At 37.6% G+C, this 16,988-nt stretch overlaps 1 protein-coding gene across 2 annotated transcripts in view; it reads right to left on the reverse strand.

Annotated features, from left to right (window-relative positions):
• Nucleotides 1–485: 485 nt before the first annotated feature.
• DDX6 (DEAD-box helicase 6) overlaps nucleotides 486–16,988 on the reverse strand; it is a 35,071-nt gene continuing 18,568 nt past the window's right edge. For both annotated transcript variants that reach the window (XM_055305689.1, XM_055305688.1), the window contains exons 7-14: nucleotides 16,379–16,473; nucleotides 15,105–15,227; nucleotides 14,122–14,250; nucleotides 12,939–13,055; nucleotides 9,759–9,822; nucleotides 7,236–7,337; nucleotides 6,539–6,721; nucleotides 486–4,826 (exon numbers count right to left, since the gene is read on the reverse strand). In XM_055305689.1, coding sequence (XP_055161664.1) covers nucleotides 6,546–6,721; nucleotides 7,236–7,337; nucleotides 9,759–9,822; nucleotides 12,939–13,055; nucleotides 14,122–14,250; nucleotides 15,105–15,227; nucleotides 16,379–16,473 — 806 coding nt within the window. In that variant the 3' untranslated portion in view covers nucleotides 486–4,826; nucleotides 6,539–6,545. The remainder of the gene's footprint in view (nucleotides 4,827–6,538; nucleotides 6,722–7,235; nucleotides 7,338–9,758; nucleotides 9,823–12,938; nucleotides 13,056–14,121; nucleotides 14,251–15,104; nucleotides 15,228–16,378; nucleotides 16,474–16,988) is intronic.

The following is a 16,988-nucleotide window of genomic DNA, read 5'->3' on the forward strand; positions in this document are numbered from 1 at the left end:
CATTTCTTCATAGACAATGTAGTGAAAGAACTGCATTTACAACTTTGGTGTAGTTGTCTTGAAAACAGGTTAAAAAAACAGGTCAGTAAGCCCTTCAATTTTTTTCAAAATTGTTACGGCATTGTAATCCACGAACATGGCATCTCTCAATTTCTTTTATCAGCAGATTTTGCAGCTTTCAGCGTATTAAGTGTTCACATTTTGTTAGTTATACCTAAGTATTTCTTTTGGGGTTAGAACAAGGGGCTGTGTTGAACTTGAAGTTGTCTGAATTTCTTGCTTAGGTCTTTTGATTTCTTTCATCAGTTATCTTGCACTTCTTTGCACACATTCCATTCATAGGTAGGTTCAGTCTTAAATAATCTTTACTCAACTGGTTTACAGGAGCAGTGCTGACAATGTCCTTACCGGGTCCATTACTTTAGTAAAATGTTCTCAAACAAGGATTCCTAAACACAGCCTAAAGACACACTGCACACACACAGTTGGAGTTCCAGTGGGCTTTTATTGAGATAAATTAACAAAAACAAGATTTTATCAACCATTTTTTTCCTGAACCTTATAAACTCGGCAGACTCTGGTCCATATATATGTGTACATACAACATAACACATCCCAACAAAAACAGAGTCCCACTGGAACATTTGCCAATTAACAGAAAGCCAATTTTCCCTTTCCCCAAATGTTTTCAAAATTTTGAGTCCGCACTGTTCATTTCTCAGTGGAACTGGTCCCTTGTGGCTAGGGACATTGGAATTCTACCCCATTTTTACTAAACAAAAATAATTTTTTTCAAGTTTTAGTTTTGTTTCAAAAAAGGGAAGTGACTTTGTTTTCTCCAAGCACCCCTCCCCCACAACCATTGGTTAAAATACAGAAGCCTGTATCTTAATAACCCAGCCCTACCCCCTCCCCTGCCCTGCCCAGTACTGTCTACTGGAGAATTTAAACACACTTCTGCTGGAATCTGTCAGCTGTGGAGGGGCAGAGTCCAGGTGCCAGGCTAGCTCCCTCTAACCTCATGAACTGTTGTAACCTTTGGACACTTAACTCTTTACCCCTAAGATGAGTTTTCAGACCAGAGATTTTTTTTGGGGAGTTTTAAAAAACATATCTTTAAGGATATAAAGTAGAACTAAGCTCACCAAAGTCCACTTAATTTCACCAAAACATTGACGGACTTCAGCTTCCATGAAGCCAAAAATTTTGTTTGACAAAAGTATTTTGTCAGAAAATGATTCCACAGTAACAATTTTTAAGATACACAGAACACTGAAAAAAGTAGCAAATTAAAAGAAATGGCTTAATTCCCAAAAATCATTTCATCTTTTTGTACTCATCTAGAAGGTCAGGAGTGTGGCTAAAGGCCATTTCTGATGAGGTTATGAATTTCCAAAGTGTTTCTAAATCCTTAGTGCAGACACCCTCCCTTTTGGGGCATAGTAACCTCCCTCCCACCCCTATTTAAAAAAAAAAAAAAAAAGAAAAGAAAAAAAAAAAAACAAATGAAACCAAGTGATCAGAATGAGATGTTTTGATTCCAACAAATTTACACTCAGGGCTTTGTGTTGAGTTGTCTGGTTCTAACTCAAGCATGATGGTATCAAACACAAAGCACACAGCAAAGGAAAGATGCTCCCATCTCATTCTGAAAACAAATACTGATAACCAATTCCTCCCCCGCCCCCTAGCCATTGGGGCCCACCCATATTATGATGCTGGGGCCAAGGTGAAAATAACTGAGAAATATATTTAGATTTGCTTCTCCCTTATTCTGTTCCCAAGGGAAAAGACAAGAAAGTTTCTCCGTTGGAATGTATGGGAAGAGAAAAACAAAACACAGGCCCAGAGGCAGCAAGGTGTGTAACAGTCCATAACCCATTACACAACTACAACCACAGGCAAAACCGTGAGTTGGACATAATTTAAATATTAAAAATAGGGAAAAGTTTCATCCAAATGAATCATTGGAAAAAATATTACCATTACTGAAAACAGACACCCAATAGTGGAAAGAACACAAAAACAATTTCTAATAACAATGCTTCTTATAGTGAGGGGGGACTTAAAAAAAAAAAAAAAGACTAGGCCTTGACCTAGTCCTTAGAGCATCTTTCCATTTAATAATTCCTATTCAAGAGTCCAGCACCAAAACTGGACAGCTGCCTCTACAGAACTGTGTCCAATAGTGGTGTCCCAGATAGCTTAAGTGCCACTCCTCATCAGAGGCTATACTTCAGTAATACTTTCAATTAAGTCTGTGCTTTAAGAGGGACCCACAGGCATGTGGCACCGGGCACAGTCTGAGGATAGCAAACGAGACTGCGCTGTTTTTGTCACCTACTCTCTCTCTAGCGAGATATCAAATTGCATTTACAAGCCTTTCTTGCTTTTCTTCTATAATGAATGATCCCTCTTATCTCGCCAGAGGTGGGGAAGAAAGAGAGAGCTGCATCAGTACAAGGGCAAGATATTTTTGGTCAAAAGTTGATGCCTTCTAAATCCCCCCCCCCCCCCCGGAAAATAGTTATTTTCTTAATTAGGGCTTGTATTTAGTAACCAACACTGGCTGGATAGAACATAGCTTGGATACCAAATAAATGAGCTTATTCTTTTTGGGTTTGTACTGTGCAGCTCTTGCTACAGATTTTTTAAGGAGTTAGGGCTATGTCTGATCAGGAGGCATCTGTAGGATTTTGATCCTAAGGAGTTTTGGGTGAGTCACAAAATAGTTTTGCTTAGAACTACGCAAGAGTCAAAAAAAAAAGCAACTTTGAATAATTGATTTTTTTATCCACGAGTTAAGCACGAAAGCATATGCAGGACTTCTCTTGTAATATTTTAGGGTTTCGAAAAATGGAAAATGGAAAACAAATTTTTTTCATTTTATTTTTTGCTTTTTTTTTTTAAACCCTAGATGCCTCCTGACTGACCTAGTACACTGGGTTAAAAGGGAATTAAAAACATTTAAAAAAAAAAGTTCACTGGTTTTGATTCATCTCACTCCTTTTGCCTGGAGATCAGGCCAAACATCAAGCATGTTGGGAGGGGCACAATTTAAAGCAACACTATTGACTGTAAAGCATTTGCCAGCAATTTACAATGCAAAATGACAGATAATTCTTGTCACAAAGCAAGAGGATGGCAAGCAGCTTTCTTTAGCATGAAAGTTAACAGCTCTCAGGAGTTGCCCATTCCTGCAAGTTTATGTATCAAGGTGGGCAGAGGGCAACACACTTACACAGTACAGGAAGTGATCCACAGAAAGTAAGCTCCAGAACTGCTAACATTACCAAAGCTGGTACTGGCTAATATTCTGAAATGCAAAATCCATGCTTTGTACATATACTGCTCAGACACTGCCACGCAACTGAATTTCCACACTGCAAGGGAGACTAATCTTTGTCCCCTTTTGCTGAGCTTGAAAAGTTCCTCAAACTTTCTTTAAAAGGGGAGGAAGAAGCAAAATCAGAGAGAGCTTCTCAAAAATAACATCTTGAGTTATAGGTTTCTGAAGTTTCTTTGCTCTCTCTGGCAGGTGTTCTCCAAAGGTATTAGATGATACAGTGTGGCAGCAAACAATAAATCCCAGACTTCCAGGTCCCTCTTCCAACACAGGGTCACCACAGATGTCTGCTCTCTCTACTAGAGGCCAAAGTACTTTTTAGAATTTAGTGTTGCGGAAAACTGAGCCCCTCTCATCTTTAGCTGCTCCCATAATCATTCTAATCCCCTTAATCCCAGCAACCTTCATCCAAAAAAAAAATATATATATATGTATATATATATATATGAACCCAGAAAAAAACTTATTTACAAAGTTTATACAAGTATACACACCCAATTTTCTATGGGACACGCTTTGCCACAGAGGAAAGAGGGTCAAGGCTCTGACATGTCTACACATCAAGTGCCATAACTGCTAATGGAAGCGTATGTAAACCAGTCTTTAGTGTTCTGCTATAGAGCACAAAGGCTTGTCATATGGCTCCTGCAATGATAGACTGCTCTTTCCTTTGGGAGCGATGATGTTGTAATCTATTCAGCCCAGAAGAAATTTTTACTTGGGATTGTTTTTTTTTTTTTAAATACATGTATTTACAGTGCGGATGAACTGCAGTTGCATATCAACTCCTCCACATAAAGAAAAAGAGAATGGTGTTTAACATTACTAATACGTGTCATCTTCCAGCCCTGGGCTTGAGTATCGGGTAAAAAGGGAAGAGAGAGACTCCAACTTGAAATCAAAATGAAAAGACAAAAATTTTAAAAAGATAGGAAGGAAAAAAAATAAAAAAAGGAAAGAACTACTATTGTTGATTTCTTGGGCTGTGTCTAAAAGATGATATTCTGAATGGTCTCATAGCATAAGGCACTTCGCACAAATAAGTAATAAGCTCTTCAGGCTTAAAAAACGGATGAGTAATTAGGGAGAAGTTGAAATGCACTCAAGAGTCAGCTGTTGGAGAATTTTGAAATTGTAGACAAGCTTCTGTGTTCATCAAGATTCTTCTCTTTTTAGGGTTTCTCCCCTTCTCTTCTTTCTCCTCCTTCCTTGTCCCCCTTCCCCAGAAAACATTTTTTAAAAACCAGCAGTTAGTGCAACTAATGTTCAGTCAGCACACAGTGCAAACAAGTGGAACAAAAAAGGTAAATTCCTTTTCAGCTTTTTCTCTTCACCAGTTAAAAAAAAGAAAAAAATGTCTGAGCTCTTTTAAGTCTTCATAGTTCCAAAATAAAAGAAGATGAAAAACCCACAAAGAGAAGAGCATCCCCCCAAACGATGTGTCACAGATCCAAACGAGCCTTCTGTAGTTTGTGAAAGCCTAAAGGAAGAAGGAAGAAATCTAAAATTAACTTTTGTGAAGACAATATGAACCAAGATACCTAGGTTTCACAATCTCCATCTCAAATGCTCTGTGGAGTGGCTTCTACTGAGCCTTTGCCTGCTGTAGAATCCACTTAGGATTAAGGCATTTCTGCTAGGAATCCCAGAGATAGAGCAAGAGCCTCTAAATTCTGATACCCAAAACAGTTAAATCAAGAGAAACTGGGCAGCCCGGGTGGCTCAGCAGTTTAGCACTGCCTTCATCCCAGGGTGTGATCCTGGAGACCTGGGATCGAGTCCCATGTTGGGCTCCCTGCATGGAGCCTGCTTCTTTTTCTGCCTGTGTCTCTGCCTCTCTCTCTCTCTCTCATGATTAATAAATAAAACCTTAAAAAAAAAACAACTATTTTTTAATTTTATTTATTTTTATTTTTTTTAAATAAATTGAAACTATTTTTTTTATTTTATTTTTTAATTTATTTATTTATGATAGTCAGAGAGAGAGAGAGAGAGAGAGAGAGGGGCAGAGACATAGGCAGAGGGAGAAGCAGGCTCCATGCACCGGGACCCCGATATGGGATTTGATCCCGGGTCTCCAGGATCGCGCCCTGAGCCAAAGGCAGGCGCCAAACTGCTGTGCCACCCAGGGATCCCCGAAACTATTTTTTTTTTAAACATCCACAAATTTGATAGCTTGCCAGGATACCAGCAAACATTGGCTACTTTTATATTAGCCTGAGGATTTTGTTTGACATTTAAGGGGGCGGGGGGAAGAAGAAAGAAAGAAAACTAAAGTGAAGAGTAATTCAGAAAATTAGAGTAATAGGCATATGGGGCGCCACGATTAAGCATCACATCTAAGCATCACATCGGTTGGCTCAGGTCACAGGGGTGAGAGGTGGTGGGGGGTGAGGGTGGGGGGTGGCAGCTGCTGCTCTGCAGGGAGTCTGCTTGTCCCTCCCCCACCCTGCTTGTGCTGTCTCAAATAAGTAAAATCTTAAAAAAAAACCACAAAAAAACAGGTAAAATACTCATTGGTAATGTAAAAATTACCACCTCTCAAATAATAAAAGACTTCCCTTGGAAAAAACTGCAAAACAGCCTGAATTCCTTGATGTTGGGTCTTCTGAGCACTGCTAGCAAAGCCCAATAGTCCACCAATGAAAAGAGAGGGTGGTACAGGAAACCAGAGTGGGTATTTAAAAAAAGACAATTACCCTCACAACCTGATTACACATTTGGCAACGAGGTACTTCAGGTAATTATCTTGATTTACTACAACATCCAGTAGAAATTAAGAGTGATACTAACAAAAGAAGAACGACTAAGTGATAAAAGACCAAAAAAAATTATTTTCATCTTCAAGTTGCTGAGAAAAAGATTCTACTTTGCTTTATTTTGAAGTCTGGATTTGTCTTAAGTACTGCTCATGGATCACATCATACAGGAAAACTGCACTCAAGAACAGTATCCCAAAAAAAAACAAAACAAAAAAAAACACAGTATCCATGGATTCTCTCAGGAGACCACAACTTCCCCCAAGCACACCCGGTTTACCATCATTCATGCCAACAGGTTCTACGCGTCTCTGCTAGTACGCGTCTCTGCTAGTACGTGTGGTGTAACAGCAAACTTCCTCCAGGAAGGAGGATCTTGCTTGCTTTCCTTTCTTTCACCACTATGCTCCCTAGCGCTATGCAGGGTACGCACATGCTTGTTAGGGCTTCTCGTCCTCCACGGGCTCGCTGTGGTATTCTGCCACATACAGGCTCTTGTCAATGTTGCTTGGGATCGGTTTAATTTCTGTTCCCAGCTGCTCCTCAATACTTTTCAGGTTGAAGCGATCATCATATGTGATCAAGTTGATGGCTAAGCCAAGATGACCAAAGCGACCTAATGAAAAACATTAATTGATTTTTAAAAAAGGAGTTAAATATTAGAATCGATATGTATGTGCAAATCTCTCAGTGGCAAAAGCATACCAGATTATTAACAGTTTTGTTCAGTCCCATTCTCAGTGTATAGAACCACTTAAGGTCTCATATACACACCATGCCTTCAGTTTTCACAGCCCAAAGCAGTACCCTATTTATAGGCCTTTTTCAAATGATAAAAGAGGCTCATTTGTGTCAAAAGTTGCCAAAATACAGATACTAAACAATAGTTATAGACTGCACTACCTAATAAGAAAAGTGAGGATCTCATTTGTGAATTTTGTATCAATTCAACCATACAGTCAAAATATTTTAACTTTTCTTAAATGCTCTAGAAAAATTAGAAATAAAAAAACTAAGTAAATTTTAATTCACTGTTCTCATTGTTACTACACTCTACTTCACAAAAGAACACAATTTAGTGATTATACTTCTCAAAACAATCCTGTGAAGAACATCTTCCTTTTCCTTACCTGATCTTCCAATACGATGGAGATAGGTCTCTGCCAGCTTTGGGAAGTCAAAGTTTATTACCACATTCACAGCTTGTATATCAATACCTCGGGTAAACAAATCTTAAAAGAAAAAGAAAGAATCTCCATCACATCTTTCAATTTAGGCATGTCTTTGTACCATAACACACCTTAACATGTATTTCTAGTACAACTTAAGTTTTAGTCACTTCATTCAGCAATTCAAATGTACTTGCAAACTAGCATTATGTTTCATGCTCATTATTGTACTAACTTTTAGCCAGCAAATTACCTTTCCTAGTCCCATAAAGTTTTTAAAAATAGTATAAGGTAACTACAAGAGAAAGAATAAGTCAGAATGACTGGTAAACTATAAACTCCTATATATCTCAGGAGTAATTTTCATTTACTTTTTAGTATGTAATCCAAGATTCAAATAGATTAAAAACTGTTGTATAACCAAGAATACATCAAAAACAAGATAATCCACTTGTAGTAATTATTTATACTTTTTTAATTCATTCATTTCATTCTACTAGGTGATTTACAAGTCTGAGGCAAGCACAAGACCACCTCTTTACTTTTCTAGTCCAACAATTACTGTGCTGATTTAGGCTTTGAAAACTACAAGACAATTACGATAGACAAATTCCAGCGCTTCTATCAGCTCCACCCTCCAAAATAATCCAGGACAGTGACCAGTATTTCTAAAATACTGCTTTCAACTTATAACTCATTCTTTTAAATTGTCTCCAGATAAAATTAAAATTGACATAGAAGGTCCTGCACTCTATACTTTGGTCCTAACACAGTTCTCTGACAAGTCTTCTCAAACCTTCATCTCCACGAAATTCATCTATTTATTCTTTCTTAAACGTATTTTCTTGAAGCCTTCTATGGATCAGGTTTGATGCCAATCCCTAACTTACAACTCCTTCTGCAAGTCTAAAAGTTATCTAATTTATACAGCCAGTTAAAATTCCATCTCTTTTCAGATCACTATAGCTAATTTCCTTTCCTAAGAAAATTTAGGATTACTTACTACACATACCTCACATTTGCAAATTACTTTTACTCCCTTGTAGATCCAGCCCAAAGCCTGTTTCTATAAATTAAGTTTTACTGTCACAGGACCATACCCGTATGTTCATGTACTGTTTAAGGGTGCTTTTGAGCTACAATGGCAGAGCTGAATAACTTGTAACAGAGACCATATGGTACACAAAGTCTAAAATATCTACTATATCTGGCACTTTAAAGAAAAGGTTGCAGGGCCTGCCTTAGACTCTTAATGTTATCTTTTAAATCTGATTAAACCACTGCTCCTTGAAATAAAAAGTGATACTTTCCATGTATTTATTTATACACTTTATACACGTTATTCAGTATTATTTAATGACAAACTAAGTTTACATATTCTGAATTTACTTAACCTTTCACCAATGAACTAGTTCATCTTCTAGATTATAGATCTTCAACTGCAGACAATATGCAGGTATTTAAAATTTTTAAATTGTGGTAAAATATACAAAAAACTGAGGAGTAACGTAGTTTTTCAGTACCAAGCTAACTAAATACCTGGCAAAGAGTAAATAAATGTATGCTGAATATCAAAAACTATTTTTGAATAAATAAACAACAGATATTTGGGCAGAATTCAGTTTAAGGCATTCTCATTTTACAGATTAAAAAAAAGACATCAAAGAAAAGTAGGACTTGTCCAAGGTCATATAATTACAGGTTAAAAAGGGTAGGACTTGAACTCCAATCTTAAAATTCTAGGAGCCTAGTATCTTTTCCACCAAATCAGATATTTTACATTTGAGTACTTCAAATACAAAAGTTAGAAGTGCTGATAAAGTAAACAAATGTAATAATTTCTATAGCAGTATTTTTAAAATCTGAATTGTATAATATTCTAAAATTTTGATCTGGGTGCTAGTTATATGGGTGTGTATATGTGCAAAAATTCATCAAATGTTCTTATAATTCTTATATTTCTATGTATACCTAAACTAAAATAATAATAATAAAGAAAATTCTAGGCTCTTTCTACCTAGAAGCCTAATTTAGATGATTATTCTCATACCAATACTAAGATTATACTTCCAGTGTAGAGATGGGAGGATACTCAATCCATTTGCTTTTTGTCTCATCTGATTGTTCACCTACCTCCCCCCAGTTTGTTTTTCTTTGTGTACTGAAATACACCAAAATTTCTAAATGTAACTTATTTTGCATACAGTACATATTAACTCATTCTTGTATGCTAAAATTCAGAAAACAAACAAGTCCCAAAACTAGTTTAAGAGATAGAGATGAGGTATGGGTGCCAGAACAAGTATTCCACAGTTTCAGATTTGAAAACTAATTTCAGGAATTAACTATAGCTTATTCTCAATTTCAGAAATTCTAGAAATGGCATTAGGGCGAGCTGAACTCTTGTCAGACTCTTTTGGGAGATATGGACAGAGAAAGCAGAGCAGACCCAGAAGAAAAACAACGGATAAAGGAAAATCTTACCAGTGCAAACAAGATTGCGGCATAAGCCATTTCGGAAATCATGAAATACACGATTTCGATGTTCCTAGGAACAAAGTAACGCATTTGCTTTTTAAAACTCATACAGCACAGCTCTAAGTTTCCCATCACTGATTTCTCCTACCCAGTCTTATATACCCAAAATATACACAGATGAGAGATAAATAAATTCAATAGCTATAAGTTAAAAACAAAAGAAAAAAAGTAAATCATCAATTAATTTCCCACAGGTATTAATAAGCAACTAAAACACATCTACAGGGGTGCCCAGGTGGCTCAGTTGGTTAAGTCTCTGCCTTCAGCTCAGGTCACGATACCAGAGATTGAGTCCCATGTTGGGCTTCCTGCTCAGCAGAGACTCAGCTTTGTTCTCCCCTGTGCTTGTATGCACCCTCAAATAAATAAAATCTTTTAAAAAAACTCCCAAACATCTACTCGTATCTTTATGCACCATTTATCTTAGCTGTTTTTTTTTTAAAAAGATCTTATCTATTCATGAGAGATGCAGAGAGAGAGAGAGACAGACAGAGATACAGGCAGAGGAGAAGCAGGCTCCCCTCAGGGAATCTGATTCGGGACTTGATCCCGGACCCTGGAATCATGTCCTGTGCCAAAGGCAGACACTCAATTGCTGAGCCACTGAGGTGTCCCCTTTTTAAAAAGATTTATTAAGTCATGAAAGACAGAGAGAGAATAATATAGGCAGAAGGAGAAGCAGGCTCCCCGCCAAGAAGACTAATTCAAGACTTGATCCCAGGACCCTGGGATCCTGACCTGAGCCAAAGGTACTTTTTTTTTTTCTTTCTTTCTCTCGCTTTTCTTCTTCTTCTTTTTTTTTTAAAGATTTTATTTATTTGAGAAAAAGAGGGAGAATGAGCAGGGAGCCCAATGTGGGCTTGATCCCAGAATTCTGGGATCATGACCTGAGCTGAAGGCAGACACAACCGAGTCATGCAAGTGCCCCAAAACAACAACTTTCACATTTTTGTATATCCATTAAAAAAAAAATTGAGGGGATCCCTGGGTGGCGCAGCGGTTTGGCGCCTGCCTTTGGCCCAGGGCGCGATCCTGGAGACCCGGGATTGAATCCCACGTCGGGCTCCCGGTGCATGGAGCCTGCTTCTCCCTCTGCCTGTGTCTCTGCCTCTCTCTCTCTCTCTCTGTGACTATCATAAATTAAAAAAAAATAAAATAAAATAAAAAAAAATTGGGTGTCTCAGTGGTTGAGCGTCTGCATGGGTGGCTCAGCGGTTGAGCATCTGCCTTCAGCTCAGGGTGTGAGCCTGGGGTTCCAGGATGGAGTCCCACATCAGGCTCCCTGCATGGGGCCTGCTTCTCTCTCTGCCTGTGTTAAAAAAAAAGGGGTTTTAAAAAAGATTTTATGTATTTGAGATAGATAATGATAGAGAGCACAAATAAGGAGAAGAGGGAGGAAACAGGCTCTCTGCTGACTTGGGGCTTGAACCCAGGACTCTGGGATCATGACTTAAGCTGAAGGCAGATGCTTAACTGAGCCATTTTTAAAACATTTCAAACAAGATGATAAAAGTTTGGCTTGACCAAACGCTATTTGTCTTTCTAGTTAGTGTATGCAAAACAAAACAAACAAAAAGTTTTTTTTTTAATTTTATTTATTTATGAGTCAGGGGGGGGGGGAGAGAGAGAGAGAGAGAGAGAGAGAGAGAGAGAGAGGCAGGCAGAGACATAGGCAGAGGGAGAAGCAGGCTCCATGCACCGGGAGCCCGATGTGGGATTCGATCCCGGGTCTCGAGGATCGCGCCCTGGGCCAAAGGCAGGCGCCAAACCGCTGCGCCACCCAGGGATCCCCCCCCAAATTTTTTTTTTAATTTGAGAGAGCACACGAAGGGAGGGGGGTGGCAGAGGGAAAGAATCTCAAGCAGACTCCTCACTAAGTGTAGGGCTCAGTGTCACAAACCTGAGATCATGACAAGAGCAAAAATCAAGAGTCAGATGCTTAACTGACAGAATGACCCAGACACCCTCAAAATTTACTTTTCAATTAAAAAACAAAAATGAAAACACATGCATAACAATTCTAGCAAAAGTGACAAATCTAGTGGCTGGTCCTTCAAAGCATCGTTCCTCCATTCTGAAATATTCTCTACAGCTTAACACATTCATTTCCTGTGACAAATTTTTTTTTATTTATTTTTTGACAATTTCTTTTTTTTTTAATTTTTTTTTTTTATTTTTATTTTATGATAGTCACAGAGAGAGAGAGGCAGAGACACAGGCAGAGGGACAAGCAGGCTCCAGGCACCAGGAGCCCGATATGGGATTCAATCCCAGGTCTCCAGGATCGTGCCCTGGGCCAAAGGCAGGCACCAAACCGCTGCGCCACCCAGGGATCCCGACAATTTCTAATATTAGGATCTACATGGTGGTATCTGATCCATTAATAACCATTTTTGAAAACCAAAGTTGAGCTGATTAACTCAAATTCTTAATCTGTTAGTCTACAGAAACTGTTTTCACAGAATTTCAATGTTTAACTACCACACACAACACCAATGTTTTTATAGTTTTGAATTTTATTTAAACTGTTAAGTCAAATTATGAAATTTAGAGATTGCATCCTTAAGGCAAATAAAGAAAAAAGACATACGGGCTGAAGAGGTACATAAATTAAAAATCTACAACAATGTTTTCCAATAGAACCTTCTGCAATGATGGAAATGTTCTATATCTGTACTTTCCAAAACTGTAGCTGCTAGTCACATGAAACATGACACTTAAAATGTAATTAGTATGACAGAGCAACTAAATTTTAAATTTTATTTAATTTTAACTCACTTAAATTGCCACGAGACCAGTGGTTATAAACAGTGCAAATCTACATTACTTGGGGAAAGCAGGGAATAAAATCTCATATTTGAATCATATATGACAGTTTATGAAGTACTCATGTATACATTATCTCAATCTTCCTGACAACCTTGTAAGAGTTATGTATACCCCCAATTCTCTAGTTAGAAAACTGAACTCCAGGGGTTAAAAATCAAAGGTCTTTTGCCTATCAAGGAATAATTTATTCTTCAACTTAGGGCATATGGAGGGGCATTAAAATAAAACAAAAATCCAAGAAATATTTAGAAAAAAGATTTTTAAAAATCCACATACAAGTTCTGATTTTATACTCACCTGCCTCATTTTAGCATGGATATAGAAGCAAGAATAACCCAGTTGAGAAATCTTCTTGGCTAGCAATTCAACTCGCTGAGAGGAGTTACAGAAAATGATCGACTGGTTTATCTGAAGCTGAGCATTTGCGGGGGGGGGGGGCGGGGGGGTAGGAGGAACAACATGAGAAAACAACACTTTGATCATTTACTTTGCCAAATCTTGAAAATATTGACTGACAAATGTTAAAAACATGATCTAAGACTTAGAATCTCATGATAACAAGAGATGTAAAACCGTACTCATTTACTAGGTGCAGATAAGTTATAGGAAAGTATGCTTAGTAAGAGCCATATAATCGCCAACAAGATTAAATCACATTCAATTCTCATTACTTATAGGATTTCTGTTCTACAAAGTTGCTACAAACACTGAAAGCATGAATATAGAACCTCTGCTCATAATAGAGATACGGGGTAAGGTTCCTGTGAGCCTCTAGTCACAAGTTTTTCATTAATCAATCGATAACCCTGTTTTATGTGTGTTACTATACAAAGACACCTTATTTACTCATGGCCAACATTGTTAACTCCTGTCTGTATGAGGTTTATCCAATACACATTTTCTCTGCAAAGCGCATCAGTCTTCTTTTGCTTAGGAGCAATGGACAGCACGCTAGCACTAAGCTTAGGAGCCATTTTGAACCATGAAATAAACCAAAAAAGCAAAAAAATGCAGCATTAAAGTGGCGCAGACTGTGAAAAAGACATATTTATGAGAGTTGAAACAAGGTGGCAGTGTGTCACTTTGTTCAATCTCAGCTGGGAATATACACAACAGCTGGTATTTTCCATCCTGTTGCTAGTATCCACAAATGATTTCAAAAGCACTTAAGTATTAGTTGTAGGGTTACAAATAAATTTTGGCATGTAGCTAAATGTGCAAATACAAAATATGCTAATAAGGATCTACTATAATTAAGGTCAAATTATTTTAGAATTTAATTAAATGTGTTTCTGATCTCAATCATACAGTATCAACTTCAGATCAACAACCAAAACTACCTTTTACGAAAAGCTATGGACTGTTTTTACATTGAAAATGGTGGGGGGGGGGGGGGGAGAAAGAAAATGGTGGGAAAACACAACTGTTTTACTGGGGTTAACTAATGGGTAATATTCAGCAACTGAAGCCTATTACTTACCCTGGAAAAAAGTGTGTTGAGGCAGTGTACTTTTTGGCGCTCAGTTACATAGGCGTAGTACTGGGTTACTCCCTTCAAAGTTAGTTCCTCCATCAGGTTAATCTCATAGGGTTTCTGCAAATGGGAATTCTGAAAAAAAGTAGAGTCATATAAATAAATGAAAGCAGTGCATCTCTCTTAAATTCGAAATATAGCCCCCATATATTTCTGATAAATCTGCTTAAAAGGCATGCAGTTCTCGGGATGCCTGGGTGGCTCAGTGGTTGGGCATCTGCCTTCAGCTTGGGGTGTGGTCCTGGGGTCCTGGGATCGAGTCCCACATCAGGCTTCCTGTATGGAGCCTGCTTCTCCCTTTGCCTATGTCTCTGCCTCTTTCTCTGCATCTCTCATGAATAAAAAAAAATCTTTAGAAAAAAAAAAAAAGGCATGCAGTTCTTTTTAGAGTATAAATAATCTATGATAGAAGAAATAAGTTACCATCTAATGGAAAAACATTCAGATATGTAGTTAAATTCCTATTTTGTACTCTGTATGTAGGATTACACTGTAATCAATTTATTCAGGATCAATGGCCATGTCAGCCTGACACCAAATGCTAGGCGAACAAATAATTTAATCAAGGAACTATTATTGCTTTTAAAAAATCACTTAATTTATGCACAAAAACCTTAATGGATTAGCTGGCAGAAGAGCCAAAAAACTTTAAGTAATCAGGGACACCTGGGTGGCTCAGTGGTTAAGTGTCTGCTTTTGCCTCAGGGCCTGATCCTGGTCCCAGATCGAGTCCCACATCAGGGTCCCTGCAGGAAGCCTGCTTCTCCCTCTGCCTGTGTCTCTCATGAATAAATAAAATCTTTAAAAACAAAAACAAAAAAAACCTTGAAGTAATCAGCATAAAGACTGAAAACAAGATGTAATTATGAATAATGGTATATTCGTGGGCAACAGAATGGCACTGCTTCCAAGTACAGATTTATACTCACCATGAACTTCTGTACACTAAGAGGGAAAGTAGCGGAATATAATAAAATCTGTCTGTTTTTAGGTAGCGTGAGAATAATATCCTCCATTATCTGCACAAAATCCTGTGACAGCAACTTATCTGCCTATGGTACAATGAAAAGACAATTTCAAAAACAATTAGTGTCCAAGGCCTTTGGTTAATAAGGTACCATCCCACAAGAGCATTCATGGAATATTCCTCTAGTAAACACTACAATACTACCTACTCCAATGAAACCAAGACACATTTGCAGTGATTCAGAAGGGGGAAAATCTGTAACATCATATTCTAGAAGAAAGAGAAAACCCTAGACAGACATAATCCTTGTTCGCCTAACAAACTCTTAATGTGGTTGAGACTACAATCTGCAGAGCTAAACTACCTGGCTTGAAATCTTGTCTCCTTCACTTATTAGCTATGTTGGTAGGTTATTTAACCACCTATTACTTCAGCAGTTTCCAAAACTTTAAAATTAGAATGTTCACTATAACTGCTTTATAGAATACCTACCTTACAGGGTCATAAAAAGCAAATGAAAAAAACACGTACTTAGTGCTAGCACATAGTGACTAAATAACAGTACTTCTCATTATTCAAAGATAAAAATTCTCTCCCAATTAGACTATGAATGACCTGATCTAGCTATCTAAAACACCAAAGAGGAAGATAATTTTATTTCAAAAACATTAACACTGATACAGAATATATATAAAAACATTGCCGGGGGATCCCTGGGTGGTGCAGCGGTTTGGCGCCTGCCTTTGGCCCCGGGCACGATCCTGGAGACCCGGGATCGAATCCCACGTCGGGCTCCCGGTGCATGGAGCCTGCTTCTCCCTCTGCCTGTGTCTCTGCGCCCCCCCCCCTCTCTCTGACTACCATAATAAATAAATAAATAAATAAATAAATAAATAAATAAATAAATAAATAAATAAATAAATAAATAAGATGTATCACTGATAGGAATGAGATTTAGAATGAACTTGGCTTTGAGGTATTCAACAACTCCTTCTCTTGAAATATAAAAACAAAACTTACAATCTGGCATCCCTAAGAAAGAGATACAAGGCTATTCCTATAAATGCCTACCATCTTTTGCCTTTAGTGGGCAAAACATATTTTGTAAGTGAATTAGTTTGAATTGACAAGAGTCATGCATTTATAAGAGGTTCACAAACACAAAGAGCTTTTGCTTCATTCACTGACAGTTATAAACAAAGCACAGAATAGTACTTCCAAATGAAGAGACATTACCTCATCCAATACTATCATCTGGACATGATCAACTTTTGCTACTCCTTTCTTGATAAGATCCAGGATTCTTCCAGGGGTAGCTATCACCACGTGCACTACATAAGATTAGAATATATACATTTTCATTCATTTTAACTTGGGCAAAGGATACAGAAGTTTATCACATATATTTTATCAGAAATACTGTTGTAGAGTAGGAATAGTACAAACAGGCAAAAATGTGTTTTAAAATATGGATTTTTCACTTCATCTTAGGTTACCACAGAATACTTACTTTACTTCTACATGGGGCAGCCTAGTAACTTTCAAATCACCTATTCCAAATAAGGGGGAGAATAGTCGTCTTAAAACAATCCCCAATAAATAAAGACATATCAAGCATCTGATACAGTTGCTTGCCTATAAGCTAGAGCAATGGTCTTCAGAAGATGGTTGTAAGGATAAAATGAGATAATCATTTTAAATACCTGTGCAGAATGAAGCACATAGTCATTTACCAAATGACAATTATATATAAAATTCCAATTCACATTTTATATAAGCATATTTCATGTTTGGTGTTTATCTTTTTTCACTCCATGATGTATCATGGAGAATTCTTTATGAAAAT

Source organism: Nyctereutes procyonoides, unplaced genomic scaffold (assembly GCF_905146905.1).
Source record: "Nyctereutes procyonoides isolate TBG_1078 unplaced genomic scaffold, NYPRO_anot_genome, whole genome shotgun sequence".
In the NCBI taxonomy this organism is placed as follows: Eukaryota; Metazoa; Chordata; class Mammalia; order Carnivora; family Canidae; genus Nyctereutes; species Nyctereutes procyonoides.